The 15,956-nt window shown below is 42.5% G+C and overlaps 1 protein-coding gene across 1 annotated transcript in view; it reads left to right on the top strand.

The window, feature by feature from the left end:
• ATP12A (ATPase, H+/K+ transporting, nongastric, alpha polypeptide) overlaps positions 1-15,749 on the top strand; it is an 18,772-nt gene extending 3,023 nt beyond the window's left edge. The window contains exons 3-23 of the mRNA XM_010012099.1: positions 390-449; positions 1,278-1,481; positions 2,033-2,146; positions 2,304-2,438; positions 2,942-3,059; positions 3,521-3,789; positions 4,534-4,732; positions 5,219-5,328; positions 5,885-6,019; positions 6,292-6,484; positions 6,969-7,144; positions 8,163-8,299; positions 8,922-9,072; positions 10,841-11,009; positions 11,678-11,832; positions 12,435-12,558; positions 12,875-13,020; positions 13,605-13,738; positions 14,612-14,713; positions 15,348-15,439; positions 15,617-15,749. Of these exons, the coding sequence (XP_010010401.1) occupies positions 390-449; positions 1,278-1,481; positions 2,033-2,146; positions 2,304-2,438; positions 2,942-3,059; positions 3,521-3,789; positions 4,534-4,732; positions 5,219-5,328; positions 5,885-6,019; positions 6,292-6,484; positions 6,969-7,144; positions 8,163-8,299; positions 8,922-9,072; positions 10,841-11,009; positions 11,678-11,832; positions 12,435-12,558; positions 12,875-13,020; positions 13,605-13,738; positions 14,612-14,713; positions 15,348-15,439; positions 15,617-15,645 (2,952 nt within the window). The 3' untranslated portion in view covers positions 15,646-15,749. The remainder of the gene's footprint in view (positions 1-389; positions 450-1,277; positions 1,482-2,032; positions 2,147-2,303; positions 2,439-2,941; positions 3,060-3,520; positions 3,790-4,533; positions 4,733-5,218; positions 5,329-5,884; positions 6,020-6,291; positions 6,485-6,968; positions 7,145-8,162; positions 8,300-8,921; positions 9,073-10,840; positions 11,010-11,677; positions 11,833-12,434; positions 12,559-12,874; positions 13,021-13,604; positions 13,739-14,611; positions 14,714-15,347; positions 15,440-15,616) is intronic.
• The last annotated feature ends 207 nt before the right edge of the window (positions 15,750-15,956 follow it).

Below are 15,956 nucleotides of genomic sequence, written 5' to 3'. Positions count from 1 at the left end.
ACTCTTTCTTCTATGTACGCATTGCCTGTGCTAGTGAATGCTTGAGTCCTGTAGCATGTAAAGAGGATCCATTTATCTAAAAGAAGCAGATCTTTGTAACAAGCAGTATTAACAGAAAACACAGCTCTGTTCTTGTGACAGATTTGCTGGAGGAGGGAGCTATTTACAAAACGCTTTCTGAAGCAAAGAAAATTCCACCTTCCAGTGGAAGATACTTTGCTTATCAAGATGCAAGTTGCATGTTGTCTGTTCATGACAGTGGGATGTCACACTGGCAACTGGATCAACTGGATCCATGGTCCCAGATCCAGGCAGTTTGAACATTTGCCAGATCCCAGAATAAAAATGTCAACATTCTGCTCACTATCATTTTCTCTTTTGGAATCCAGGATGACCACAGGCTCAGCACTTCAGAACTGGAGAGAAAGTATGGTACCAGCATCAGCGAAGTAAGTGCATAGGGCATCACTAAGAAACTGCCTGAACCAGTTTGCCTCTGGGTTACCCAAAGCTTTTTAGAAGCAGTAGCAAAGCATTCAAACCAATAGGCCCATACATAAGTGTACGTGGGGATGCATGCATTCATGCTCCCAATATAGCCTAAACCAGCCAACATGCAGCACTGAACCGGATTTAAACTGGAGTTTCTCTCTAGCCTGAAGAAGTCTGAACTACCGATTTGAAATCAAAATCCTTGCACTAAATGTAACCTCAAAGTTCCCACCAGAACCTATGCTTTTCTATAGTTTTTATCCAGTATTTTGATTCCACTACAATTGGTTTTTCACTGGCATTGTCTGTAACAATTAATAGCAAGATGCACTAGAAATGATCTTACCTTGAAGGAAACACTAGGTTTGAGAAACTATACACCCAAGTCCCTTTGACACCTAACATTTAAATATCAAAGCAACTTGGCCAGAGTACACACAAGAGTTTCAAGAAACCCACAAACTACAGACTTCTTGGTGGAAATGTAGAAACAGCAGCAAAAGAACTAATGTCTCTTTTTCGCCAGCTTTCCACTTAGTACAGGTGTACTTGACAGATAACTGACAGAATGAAAACTCCTAATGGGCACAGCCCCACATTCAATGCTCCAGTAAAGAAATATCTTTCTTCATAACAGATAACTAATAGTAGCCTCTCTGAGATGAGAAGGGTGGGAAATCAAAGATGCAGGTTGCTACAGCTGATCTGTGAAATGACAACATTTAAGATAAAACAGAATCTGTTTTACTGTGACTTCATTTTAAGCATATCATTTGCTTTTGCAGGGTCTCTCTAGTGCAAAAGCAGCAGAGATTTTGGTGAGGGATGGTCCTAACTTACTCACTCCTCCCAAAGCCACCCCTGAAATTGTGAAGTTCCTCAGGCAGATGATAGGAGGGTTTTCCATCCTCTTATGGATAGGAGCTGTCTTCTCCTGGATTTCATCTGGCATTCAGCTTGCCCAGGGAGCTGAATCACCCTTTGACAATGTAAGTAGTTGAATAACCACAGAGCATTGGAACCTGTGACAATCTAAGTAATTTAAATACTACTTCACAGTTATTCAGTAACTACAAAGAGGCCTTTTATTCTTTCAGGACTCTCCCTCCAGTATTGAAGGTTTCTGATAAATGCTCAAATACCTGACATACCACTTCTGCCTAAGAGTGCCTATCCAAAGGTTTTATAACCACGTAATACTTGAGTAGTTATAAGAGCAATACTAAAGTCCACGAAGGACTCCAGAGTCTTTGACTCCGATTCATTTATGACTCACTCTGCTAGGAATACAATTTGTCCATGTTTGTGTCAGGTATAGTTTAGAGAGAGATGGGAAACTCGCAATTAAAAGCTCTTTTCATACTAAAAAAGCTTTATTTGATCATTAACCTTGAATGCTCTTTTTTTCAACTGTCTTTTAACCTGACCAATACCTCGTTTTAAGTCTCCTGAAACAAGAGAAATCTATAATGTATTCTAGCAGAAGAAATGCTGAGTATTTGTCTCAGATTAACCAGATTTTCTGTCTTTTATTGACCAGCTCTACCTTGGAGTAGTCCTGGCGCTGGTTGTCATCCTCACTGGCATCTTTGCTTACTATCAAGAAGCTAAAAGCACAAACATCATGGCCAGCTTCAGTAAAATGATTCCACAGGTGAGAACAACTGATGCATTTCATTTGAGACAAGAGTTCATTCTAATAATGCACCTCAAAATGACAAAAGCACACTAAGCCTCACCTGAACATACCTCTTGGTAGGAAGCTTAGAGGATGGCACAATGCTGATTTTTGTCACATTTCTGTCTTTCAGCAAGCTTTGGTCATCAGAGATGGAGAAAAGAAGGAAATGCCAGCAGACCAGCTGGTGGTTGGAGATGTTGTGGAAATCAAGGGTGGAGATAGGATCCCAGCAGACATTCGTCTGATCTTTGCTCAGGGTTGTAAGGTACTTTGAAGAGCATGGGGTATTACATCTAAAGAATGTCTGTGCACCCAGTATGAGTTCTTAGAGCTTTAATGAGACATGATCTTATTAAATCACAGACTGCAGCAGCCATACTGTGATGCTCAGCTCATCTAGGACTAACACCTCCACTCCCTGAACACCAAGAGAAGCCATCAGGTCCATACTGTGTTCTAGGAATGCTCTTTGCCAGGCCAGAGGCAGAAATACTTATAGAGTATTAAGAGTTCCCACAAGCCTGGAGGCAGATCTTCAAACCACGTGTTCTTTCAGGCTGCTACTGAAAATCCCAGTGACAGACACACATCATTGGCAGAACTGAATTCCCCCAGAAACAGAATCTTTCAGCAACTCTTTCAGAGAAAAGGCACCAAGAGACGATGGCCCTGTCACCCGTTATTAAATGTGCCACCACCTTGCCTTCTGAGCTAGACATAACTGCATATGAATAACTTTAATATGGGCATGTCTCCATTTCATTAAAGGTGGACAATTCGTCACTCACAGGGGAATCAGAACCACAGTCTCGCTCCTGTGACTTCACCCATGAGAACGCCCTGGAGACCAGGAACATTGCCTTCTACTCCACCACCTGTGTGGAAGGTGGGTACAGAGAGAAGGGCCTATTAGTGATTTCCTTGCAGTCTTTCCATCATTGTGTTTAGGAATGTCAAGTTACAGATGCTTCAGAGTACTTGTGGATGCTCCTGTGTGAGAGCTCTGCACACATAAAGGACATGTGTGCCATACCTGACAGACTATCTGCTACAAGGCTGTACAGTGCCTGGGATAACACTACAGTCCTACTGCAATGCAATTAAAAACCACTCAAATTCATGAAAATCCTTAATGTTTTTCCTTCTCACCAACAGAGCTGCAAGATTTCTAAGGGGAAGAATGTAATTCCAGGGTGAAGTCTCAGTGCCATTAAGGCTGAGAAGGGTTTTTGTCAATCAGGACAGGGTACAGAAGACAGGAGTAATCTCTCCTGGAGCTGAGTGTCTTTTCTTTAGAATTTTATTGTCAGTATTTTATGACAGTGTTTTATCTCTTTATCTTTTCAGGCACTGCTGCTGGCATTGTAATCAACACAGGGGATCGGACTGTCATTGGGAGGATTGCCTCTCTCACCTCAGGAGTAGGAAATGAGAAAACACCCATTGCTATTGAGATAGAACATTTTGTCTACCTGGTGGCAGGAGTGGCCATTTCCATTGGTGTTCTCTTCTTCATTATTTCTGTTTCTATGAAATACAAGATTCTGGACTCCATCATCTTTCTAATTGGCATCATTGTGGCAAACGTGCCAGAGGGACTTCTAGCCACAGTAACAGTAAGTCTATGTTTGAATTCACTGGTTGCCTCTGTAATAAACTTATCACCACCGTTCATCATGCTTAAGTCATTACAGTACAGCACTAACCAGTGAAGAACAGACTACGTGTTAAGTGACTTGGCTGAGCTGAGTTTGAATCAGGGGTGGTTTTTCCATGAAACTGGTAGGATAAACATACCATTTGGGAATTCTGGCACAACTGAGCCATTAATCTTAAAAGCTACAGCAAAACCATCCAGTTTGAAACAAAGTACTTCAAGTACTGTTCTCCCTCAATTGCTAATCAGAAGAATGATGTGACTCATTTCCCCACAACCTGTTCCTATTTGGAAATGAGGATATTGTACCCCAAAAGTCATGTGAAAATTCCACTTAACACATATAGGGCATCACTAAAATCCCTGGCTGAGAAGAGAATAATTTCAGGATTCATTAAATTGTTGATTAGGAGCTCCCCCTGCCTCACAGGTTCTTCCATCTAAAACAGCCTCTTGACTGATATGACATTCTCATTTCTATCAGCAGGTTCTTCTCAGCAGCAAACGTACTTGTGTTGGTTGCAGCCAAACCTCTGATCTTAATGATGCTATTACAATAAACAATTCTTTTAAATGCTCTCTTCCTAAGGAAAACACCACCTCAAAAGCAATACAACCCCCCCAGCAGAAGTATGTACCCTCAGTGCATCACTCTGTACTTGTACCTAACCAACAGTGAGCTGATCTTCTTTACTTCTACCAGGTGAGTCTATCTCTGACAGCCAAGCGGATGGCAAAGAAGAACTGCTTGGTGAAGAACTTGGAAGCTGTAGAAACGCTTGGCTCTACCTCCATCATCTGTTCTGACAAGACAGGGACCCTCACACAAAACAGGATGACAGTTGCTCACCTGTGGTTTGATAATCAGATCTACTCAGCTGACACCAGTGAAGATCAAACAAGTAAATATGGCAATGGGGGATGTGGGAAGGGGCAGCTACTTGGATCAGAGCTGTAATGTTTCATACCTACCTGCTATCAGACTAATGTCAATGGGAATGGCTTTTGCTAGCTAGACCAGACATGTCTTTCTTCCATGCTTAAGTGTAGTGTGCAACAGCAAAGTCACTTCTTGGCCATGTTGAGAAGTGAAAGACTGAATTAGTATTTGAATTTGACTCACAGAAAGTAAGTCTGGAGGAAGTTCTAATCCAAATGCTTTTGCTGACAGTAAATTTAGTGGGGAAATAAATGGAGAACTGTCATCTAACCCAGAAATGCTAACTGGTGGATGCAAAGGTCTGCATCCAATTGCTTTTCCATAACAGAACCTCTCAAAAGAACAGTTTTTTTCTGCAAATAATTGAATTCTGTTGTTTCAAACCTAAGCTTCTACTTTCATTATGTGATATGCTAAAGGACACAATGTGTATTTTGCTTCCTCTCAGCCCAGCCTTTTGATCAGAGTTCTCCGTCATGGACAGCATTATCAAAGATTGTAACTCTCTGCAACCGGGCAGAATTCAGACCAGGACAGGAGAATCTCCCCATAATGAAGGTACTGCCTACTGCACATCAGCTTTTCTCCTCCTCTGAAACAACTATGCATCAAGATGTTCTGTTTGGGTTTAGTAATCACATCCATTTTATCACACTAATCTAAGTTACTATTTATGGTAGTATCACTGCTATACTTTCACAAGAAGTTTAAGATAGGAAGGAAAAAAACACACAGCCAAAAGCAACTGTAGGCTGGAAAAAGGCAATGTAGCAAGAATTTCCACACTAGTAATTACTATACTAGTAAAAGTCATCTGATGCTTTGCATCAGTCAGCTCATCCATACATGCCTGCTGCTACACTGCAACTGCATTACAGGGCCACCACACAAACCTGAAAATGATCACAAACCTGCTTTCACAGTATCAAACACTGATTTCACCTCTTTGCTCTAGCAAAGATGTCCCACATTTCCACTGCAATACTTCTCCAGGAGGACATGAATATAGCAGTGTAGGTTTATTGCTGCTTAAGCATAGAACCTGTTACAGAATCATGCAAGCTCTCCTGATAGAAGTGTGTGCTATAACCTGTTTCTTCTGTTGTGCATACAGAGAGTTGTGGTAGGAGATGCCTCTGAAACAGCTCTGCTGAAATTTGCTGAAGTCATTTTGGGTGATGTCATGAATATTAGAGCACAGAACAAGAAAGTGGCTGAAATTCCTTTCAACTCTACCAACAAATTCCAGGTGTGTTTCATTTTTGGAGATTATGCCAGATTGTTTCCAACTTATTCTAGCACTTATTCTATCCCAGCTCTTTGTGACCTGGGAGTCTTACTGGGGTAATTCAATGACTGAGGAAATGTAAGCTATAATAACTAAAGCTCATTCCATTTGATGTAATGTATGATATCCTTATGGAAAAGAAGAAACATTATTGCAATGCAAGGTGACCAAAACTAGAAACAAATGAGGATCACATATGCTCTTTCAAATTGTTTCCTATCTATGGCACACAGCTTTCCATTCATGAGACGAATGATCCCAACGACAAACGCTTCCTGCTGGTGATGAAAGGTGCCCCTGAGAGGATTTTGGAGAGATGTAGCACCATCATGATCAATGGCAAAGAAGAACCACTGGACAGTGAAAAGGCAGAAGCGTTCCAAACTGCATACATGGAGCTGGGGGGCATGGGAGAGAGAGTGCTAGGTGAGTCCAACTAAAGGGACTATCAAAGAACTGTAGTGTAAAATGAGGGTTTAGATCTTGGTGCAATCCAGTGTGTTTGGAATTCATTCTTCCTGCATTAGAGAGGAGAAAGGAAAGTGTACAGCCTCCTAAGCAGAGTGTTAAAAACACACTGATGTGCTCCAACATCTCTGTGGCAGGGATGCCCTTTCTGCTCTAGACTGATGTTGATCTGCCACACTGAACAGCCAAAACATCCCTGTGAGTAATCCACAAAGGAAACTGCTCTTCCCTGAGGCAATATCCCTATCTTTGCCACATGGATTCACTGACACGAATTTTGACGCGAAGGTTACAATGGCAGGTCCAAAAAATCCTCCATAAAAAGCTGCTGGTTAAAGGCACTGGAGCTGAATGGACAAGAGCAAAGTCTGATACTATAGAGCAAGCTCTCCTCTTTCTCCACTACTTCCTGTACATCACATCAACCTAAGTTTCTTTTCAGGTTTCTGTCATTTGTACCTGCCTGAAAATGAGTTTCCAGACACCTACCAGTTTGACACAGATTCCATGAACTTCCCAACCTCCAACCTGTGCTTTGTTGGGCTCTTATCTATGATTGACCCACCTCGTTCCACGGTGCCAGATGCTGTCTCAAAATGCCGCAGTGCTGGGATCAAGGTAGGGATTTTACAATGAGAAACAGTGATTCCACAGGAAGATTAATGATAACATGGCTGTGAAGATCTTCCACCACACTGTCCTCATTGCCATCAAGTGTCTTTCTAGCAACAAAACCCTAAACATTCTTTAATACCATTCTACAATTGTAACTTAAAGAATATATTTGAAGGCCATCAGAGACAAAACAATTTAAGTGGGAATCAAACGATAGGAAGCGTACAGGACCCCAAAACTGGAAATCCAAATTGGGAAAAGCTCAGAAACCATCTCATCAGATCCATTTCTAGAATACAGAACCCATACCAGCTAGACTTACTCACTGTAAACAGAGTTAAGGTTACAGAAACAATTCTTGAGAAGGCATTACGACACAGGGCTACACCTAATAAGAACTTCTATGCATAAGTATCACTAATCTCGAACTGTTCAAGTAGAATCTGAGGCAGTAATTCTCCTCGTTCACTCCCAGAGGACCCACAAGTGAACTTTCAGCTCTAGGCAGAGAGGCAATCTAACTAAAGAAAGGAAAAATGGTATTTGGAATTACCCATCTCATCTCATGAGTCCCAACCCTGGTGACATTTTCTATAGTCCGAAGGCAAATTTTCTTCCACAAAACGAAGAAAAAAACCCTCTGTTTTATCTGTCAGTTACAAGTTTTATCCTCAGTCACAAGGATCTCTTTTATGATGCAATATTCTAATGAACTCTCACCTTTGAGTAAACTTAATAGAAATCCTTACATAAAAGCTTCTTTATTCTGCATTATTCTAACCCTGCTGCCTGTGACAAGTTCTTCCTTTACAGCCCTGATAAAATACCACCAATAACAAGAGATAAAGACCAGATGTCAATATAGAGCTAAGTAATTACTCACCATAATCTGATATTGCTATGTACACACCACACATTTCCATGTTCAGATTCTAAACTGCTTCCTGGTCTGCAAGGACTGAGCTATTTCCCCTTATCTCGCTCTAACCACTGCACACACATTCGCTTGCCCCTTCTACAGGTTATCATGGTTACTGGTGACCACCCCATCACAGCCAAGGCCATTGCCAAGAGCGTGGGCATCATCTCAGCCACCAGCGAGACCGTGGAAGATATTGCCAAGCGCCTCAACATTCCCGTTGAGCAAGTCAACAGGCGGTAAGAGCAGATAGACTACAGGGGATACCCAGGGGGTCAGCTTCTGAAAGCCAAAATGCTTTTCTGTTTCTTTATACATCCCTCCAGCATGTCACCCCTACCTAAGTAACCATGTGTCTAGGTCAGTGGCTCTCTCCTCTGACAAAACCCAGCAAATTATACTTTGCCGATCACGCTGGACTTTGCTGTCACTGCCCATTTGACAAAACACACACATGAAAAGCAAAGTGCGGAATCACACAACCCAGGGACCGTCAGTCCCAATTCTTCTTTCAGCCATTAAATGTGACAAAAAACCCATCACAAAAGATAAAAGCTCTTCACAGAAAAGATGTCCTCCTCCAGTGTCCACCCTCCCACTGACAGCCCTCTTTAAAATGCTTTTCCTGCTGTTCTATCTGCTCAGGAAGCTTCAATGACTCCCCTCCGTATCCAGGTAACTGTAATGCACTCTGGATTTCAACAGCGGCTTTCATTCAGCACCTGCTGATTAACAACTAATGCTTCTGAAATTAACTCAATTTGTGCTCTCCTTACTACCTGCATCCATTCTATGAGTGCACTATTTTTATCTCAGCTTTTTGGTTTGAGAATTTACCCAGCTTTCCTGTGGCTCTTACAGAGAGGCTACAGCAGCAGTAGTTAGTGGGATGGAACTGAAGGACATGAGCTCGCAGCAGCTGGATGAAATCCTGTGTAACCACTCAGAGATAGTCTTTGCTCGGACATCACCTCAACAGAAACTGATTATAGTTGAAGGCTGCCAAAGGCAGGTAAGAGGTGTGCAAGGGTAGGCACATATATGCCTATAAGGTATTAGCGAGGCAGCTATCATACCTGAAGTGAAAGGGTGGAAGCCAAATTCCAGTGCTCTCTAAGCTCTGTTTATACTCTTTTCACTGTGCAAGAGCATTATCTAACAGAGTGCCACAGACACTGCCTGGACAGAGTCCAAGCTACTCAGATTCCTGTTACAGACTCCAAACTCCTGCTGACAAAATGAGCTTTTCCCAAGTTCAAATGGCTTGGAGCTGTACCCAGGATCTACCTTTTGCATATAAATCTGGGAAGCTGCTGCCCTGCACGTAAAGGCTCCTGGGCAAAGAGTTCTTGGGAAGGAGCCTTCCCTCAGGAATTCTTTAAACCCAGATAAAAGCAACATGTTACCACGTCCTCTCATCTTATCTCTTGTGGCCATTTAGACCTATGCACATCCTGCCCACAGGAATGTTCAGAAGTGAAATGGTTTAGTGCTGGACTTGGGAGTGCCAGGTTCGATCTTAAAAGTCCTTTTCTAGCGAGCAATTCCATGATTCTAAGGTATGAATCCCTCAAAACATCACAGCATGATTTGTGCAGGACCAAGCCTTATCTATTTCCCTTTAAGAGACCGTAAAACAATAAAACAAGCCACAGGAAGCAGGATTTAAAGAGTTTGGCCCATTGACAGTGTTATGTACAGGAGCATGGAGTGCAGCCAACACAAGAGGCAGAAGGGAAAGAAATGACATGTGTAGAGCTCTGAAAGAGATTCAAATTGTCATCAGAAGATTCTCCCCTCAGATATGCCATCTCCAAGTAGATGCTGCGAGTTGAAAGCCACATGACTGCCGTGTCTGAACTCTGCAGAGGAGGAGATGCGGCACAAGACATTATTTTATGCTAAGCTTTCCAGTCAGCATTATCAGCAATTTGGGTTTAAGCCTGACCTGCTTTCAGGAAAGTGTGAAAAATAAGGATAAAATCTTTACATTTCATCCTTTTTGAATGGCCTGTGGCAAACAGGAGGTAAACGTGCTCTGCACTGCTTAGACACCAACACTAGTACATTTGGCTCTTTAATTGATGAAAAGGAACATCCTCCCCCTTCAACTCAAGCCAGACAGTCTACATGCTATGTTTAGTACTTAGAGCTTATAAGCCCTTCTGTACACGGCAATATTTATAGGTAGTGACACTGTGCTAAATCCCCCCAGGGACAGGACATCCAGTATTTGTATTAATCAGTTTGTCAGGCTTTTTTCCTCACTCAGAACATTCTGTATTGCTATCAAGCCAGGAACTTTTGCATCAACTTTTGTTATCTGTATTGGAAGGTAACCAAGAAGCTGAGTTGAATAATCAGGTTTTTCTATCTTTTGGATTACTGGTGCAATTCTAGCATAGACCGACAATGCCCAGAAGTTGTTGGGATGAGAATGGGCACTAGTTGAACAGTTACGTGACTTATAAATACAATGAAAATGGACTGATTCTATAAGAAGACAAGGACAGAACATGTTGTGTCACCTGATTCCCCACAGATGCCAGAGATGAGTCTGGGTCTTCCCCCTTATATTCTGCAGAAAGCAATGATCAGATTGTGTTTTATGTGCATCTAACTTAGAATTCTACTCTCTAGGATGTAGTAAATCATATCCCCGAATTTCCTGAATGGTTCTTCCAGAAATGTAAAGACAGAGAATGTGACTGTCCTTAGGGGAAGACAGAACCATCTCCTCAGAAACCCCACATTTGGATTGTTCCTTTTGTGTGTTCCAGGGAGCAGTCGTTGCAGTGACTGGAGATGGAGTCAATGACTCCCCTGCTCTCAAAAAAGCAGATATCGGAATTGCTATGGGCATTGCTGGCTCTGACGCAGCTAAAAATGCAGCTGATATGGTCCTGCTGGATGATAACTTTGCTTCTATTGTCACGGGAGTGGAGGAAGGTAAAAATAACACTGCTATCCCCTTTCTCAGCTGAAAGCTGCTGACAGCAACATAGCACTGGCCGGGCCTCCTGATCCTTCCCTCCTGCGCTCACCCCCCTGTTTTCTTTCTGGATTTGGAAACGGGATTTTGATATGTGGGAAAACTGGGAATTAAATTCATTTAGACACACGGCCATCAGACAATAAGGGAACCATCTCTCCCCTCTCACAGGCAGCATCGCATTGCTACCACTCCAGACAACAGCGCTTCCCATCTTGCTCCTATGCAGTTCTGAGCCTCACAAAGACACAACTTGCTTTCTCTACATTTTCACTCCATTACTTGCTCACACATCACCTTCACCATGCTCCACCTACAACAGTAACACATATTCCACTCTTCTCTCACCATAAATAGAGCTTGTGGTGTCCATTAAAGCTACAGTGTATCGTGGAAAGGGACTTTTCCCTCAATCTTTGTGATCGAAAGATTTTTAAGTTTTCATTTAAGTTTTCAGAAGGCTCTATGGGAAGGCAGGTCAATATTTAAAAGAACAGACCCAAAACACATGAGGAAATAGACAAAAGCAGTGAATGTTTTCTCTTCATTTAGTTAAACCTGACCTTTTCCTCTGGAAAACACTGAAGACAATTAGCTTTTACAGAAGCGTTTCCTTTTCCTCCAGGCCGCCTCATCTTTGACAACCTAAAGAAAACAATTGCCTACACCCTGACTAAGAATATTGCTGAGCTCTGTCCCTTTCTCATCTACATCATCGCCAGCATCCCACTGCCCATTGGCACTATCACCATCCTATTCATTGACCTGGGCACGGACATTGTAAGTTGGGGTGGTTTTAAGCTATTTTCTGCTGAAATATCATGCCATGTGCTAGGGGCTGGGTGCAAAGGGACATGTAGAACACAGGAATATTTAGTTGCCTTACCCTGCAGCTGAGTAACATGCTACTGAAAGAGTAGAGGGCTAGATTAAAAGCAGCCAGGTACAGAGAAAGGAAAACCTGCGGAGGGAGAGCAGAAAGAAAAGACCTCTGATCCATGCTGAGAAGCAAACTTAGCATGCAAAATACAGTGTGTTTCAAGCAGGAGATCATACAGATTGCTGCGGTTACTGCAGGGGATGAATACCAGACATTTCATCAGAGCCCAGCCCAAGGGAGCTGAAAGACCCTTTAATGTTTTCAGGCTCCTCTAGCTCTTTGTATTGTCCTGTGATCATCAGACCTATGAAACAGCTTCAGACTTCCCTCAAATTTCTTTACACATGTCAAGGAGATGCTACAGGGATCCTTTCATTTGCTGCATGTATACTGATGAGGCAGGGCACAGCGACAGAACCACCCGAGAACAGAAACCTTTCTGACAAGCATCTGAGCAGCAGAACGCTGGCACCAAGACTCTGGTGGTTTATTTCTGTCACAGATCCCCTCTGTTGCATTAGCCTACGAAAAAGCTGAGAGCGACATCATGAACAGGAGACCTCGTAACAAAAGGAAAGACAGGCTGGTGAATGAGCAGCTCGCTGTATACTCCTATCTGCAGATCGGTACGTTGGCCTGTTCTCTGATACTCTTTGTATCAGCAAAGCAAGTTGAACTGATTCATTTGTTAGGAAAAGGGGACTGAAACTCAACCCTGTCCCCAGGCACCCTGACTAACTCATTCCAGTTGCTCATTATTCAGCAATATAACAGATTTTTATCTGGAGATCAAGAACCTTAGAGCACCAACAGCTCTAAAACTACCTTTAGACACATGGCAAGTTTCACACCATAGGAAACAGATTAACACTGATATCCAACACATTCCCCAGTGCTCCTAAATTTGGCTTCTTCCTCATTTCTCCCTCTTTGCTTTTGCAGGTATCATGCAATCAGTGGGAGCCTTTGTAACCTATTTCACTGTGTATGCTGAACAAGGTTTCCTCCCTTCCACGCTGCTTGGTGTGAGAGTCAACTGGGAGAGCACTGCCATCAATGACTTTGAGGATTCATATGGACAGGAATGGGTAAAGCAGCACTGAAACAACCCTGGCACTGCCTCTATCCTCAAAAATAAAGGATTAGGGAAAGAGAGAGATTTCAATGCAACAAGAATCAGTTTTCATCCAATGGCCCTTCAGGATAGACTCTTTAGAGCTTCCTACCACCCAGCTCTTTCATCACAGTCTATTCTTTCATCCATTCTTTCACAATTTGCCACCTTGTGATTCAAAGCCCCTGGAGATGCACCTTCTTCTCTGGACTTTATGTTTAGCCCCATCCTAATCTCTCAGCCCTGCTTCTGAACAGCACTACTGTGAAGTACTTTGCATACTCTTACTCCCCCTCACTCATTCTGCAGGACTCACAAGACACAGGAGCCATTAATAAATCAACATAAATACCTCTTTATACCAAGCTCGTGCTTCAGCCTTATGATTCATCATCAGGCTAGGACAACTGGCCAAAGTCTGATCGTTATGTATCTAAATCAGGAATAACTCTGCATTCGCACCTTAGTAACTGAAATCCCACTATCAAGGTTTGCAGTCAACTGCACAAGACATGGGTGTCTGACTGAACATTGTTTGATTTTCCCTTTGCTTTGCAGACTAAATACCAGAGAACATACCTGCAGTGGACTGGCTACACTGCCTTTTTTGTCAGCATCACCATTCAGCAGGTTGCTGACTTAATCATCAGGAAAACACGAAGAAATTCCATTTTCCAGCAGGGTCTTTTCAGGTAAGTTTTGCAGGTATTCTATCTGACACACAAGAGGGTAAGCTAACCCACTACTAATTGTAGAAGGCACCTACAGTACATTTCTACACTAAATCAGTGATTTAGCGCACTCACATCCAGTCTCTGTTCAAAGACAAGACATGCCTTCGAGCAATTGCAAATCTCAGACAAGCCTTTTCTACACCTCCCCCTTTTCTCCTTCATGATAGAGGCTTTCTTTAAAGAAAAACATACTGGTTACTCTGAAAATGCATCAGCTTAAAACTAACTCTCCATTCATCAAAATGTTTACTACAAAAAGAGGGAATTTCCTCTCCAAATTATTAACTTCTTCATGTAGTTGCACTAGACAGCGCATTTGGACTTCTCCATGCTAACTTGAGCCTCTGGGGGGACACCAACTGGGCAAACCCCCTAAGATAGTGCTGGCTGCCCTCTGCACCTCCAATCCCATGGAAGCCAGGGAGCTGAAAGCATCTAGTGGGACAGACTGGCACTTGGAGCATTTCTGACAGGAAAGAGAATTGTTTTCCTTTATCTGCAGCTACAGAGCCTACACCTCTGTATGTTTCCTTCTTGCATTTACACGAGCCACCATGTGCACATTCGCAGTGCAGCGAGAAGACACCACTGACACACGCTGCATGTCTAAAGCTTTAATCTAGGATGGTCAGGAATGCTACCAGGAAAGGTACAGGCATATGCAGTATAAGACAGTGCCGCAGTGTCTACCAGTTGTGTTGTGCTTGTCATCTGATGAGGATCATTCCAGCTGGCTCCAGAGCCTGGCCACAAAGCTGTGGCACAGCCTTTGCATCAGGGTTTCATGTATTGACAGAGGCATGTAACCCTTCCCCTTTGGTTCTCTTGCAGGAACAAAGTTATCTGGGTGGGTATATTTTCCCAGATAGGAATTGCTCTGATTCTTACCTATGGTCTGGGACACGTTACAGCCCTGAACTTCACTCCGCTGAGGTGAGTGTCAATGCCAGTGTACTCCCCTTACCCTCCAGGGACAAACACATATGGGCTTGACATCCTGCCAGAACCTGACACATGGGAATAGGATACCCATGGAGCATGATTCAAGGATAAATATTTAACATATTTCAATAATAAAGTTATCAGGTGGGACAGGGCTTGGAGCAACCTGGTCTAGTGTAAGTATGTCCCTACCCACGGAACTAGATGACCTTTAACATCCCTTCCAACCCAAACCAGTGTAACTCATTATGAAGAACAGGGTGGACAATTTCTTGGCCAAAAAGGGCATTATTTGCATAGATTAAAGAGAAAAAAAAAAAAGAGAAAAAAAAAGAAAAAAAAAAAAAAGAAAAGCACTATTTTTCTATTAGATCTACTACCAAGGATTCAGAAACCTACTTGTGTAGAACACTGATATTTTTCCAGGATCCTCAATATTCTGGTGAGATTTAGATACCATTTTACTTTATTTTACCCAAGCAACTTTTATTGTAAATATATCACTGTAAGGAATGTCCCTTTTTTCTGCCATCTTCAGAGGCTGTAACACCATCAGGCAACATTTTCTTCTTAACAGTGACTGGAATAGATTAATTCAGTTCATTCATTCTTCTCCCACTGCCAGGTTCCAGTACTGGTTTGTGGCTGTACCATTTGCCATCTTGATATGGGTCTACGATGAAGTCCGCAAGCTCTTTATCAGGAGGTACCCAGGAAGTAAGTAGATATTCCTTGCTTAGTATTTCAATATAAGGTGTCCTTTCCTACCCTTTCACTCATACACCCACTTCAGCTACTGCTGACAGGTAAATTGCTTAAAAACAGACCATTTGTTCCCAATTTTCCTTTCCAAGGAAAATATCTAATTTCTCCATCTCCTCTCTCCTATTGCAGGCTGGTGGGACAAGAACATGTATTATTAAACCAGTCCTCATCACTGGTCATCTTCCTCCTTGAGGAGAGCTTCTCCCCCTCCTGACAAAGCCTCTGCTGCTTGAATGTCCTATCTGTGCAATATCAAACATGGGTTCGCCCCATGATGGGGTGAAGGAATTTCATGGATATAATGAAGAAATAAGGACCTCAGAGGTTGATAAATCACCTCCTACTGTACCGTAAAGCTGACACTTGTCTTGAAATTGAAAAGCTACCTAATTTTGTGACAAGCACAATTTTGCCTCATTCAAACTTGGAGAACACTGAGAGGAAAACACATGTAAAGGGAAAAAAAAAA

This window comes from Nestor notabilis, unplaced genomic scaffold, assembly GCF_000696875.1.
Source record: "Nestor notabilis isolate BGI_N333 unplaced genomic scaffold, ASM69687v1 scaffold12663, whole genome shotgun sequence".
NCBI classification, from domain to species: Eukaryota; Metazoa; Chordata; class Aves; order Psittaciformes; family Psittacidae; genus Nestor; species Nestor notabilis.
This window is presented reverse-complemented; position numbering and strand designations above follow the sequence as displayed.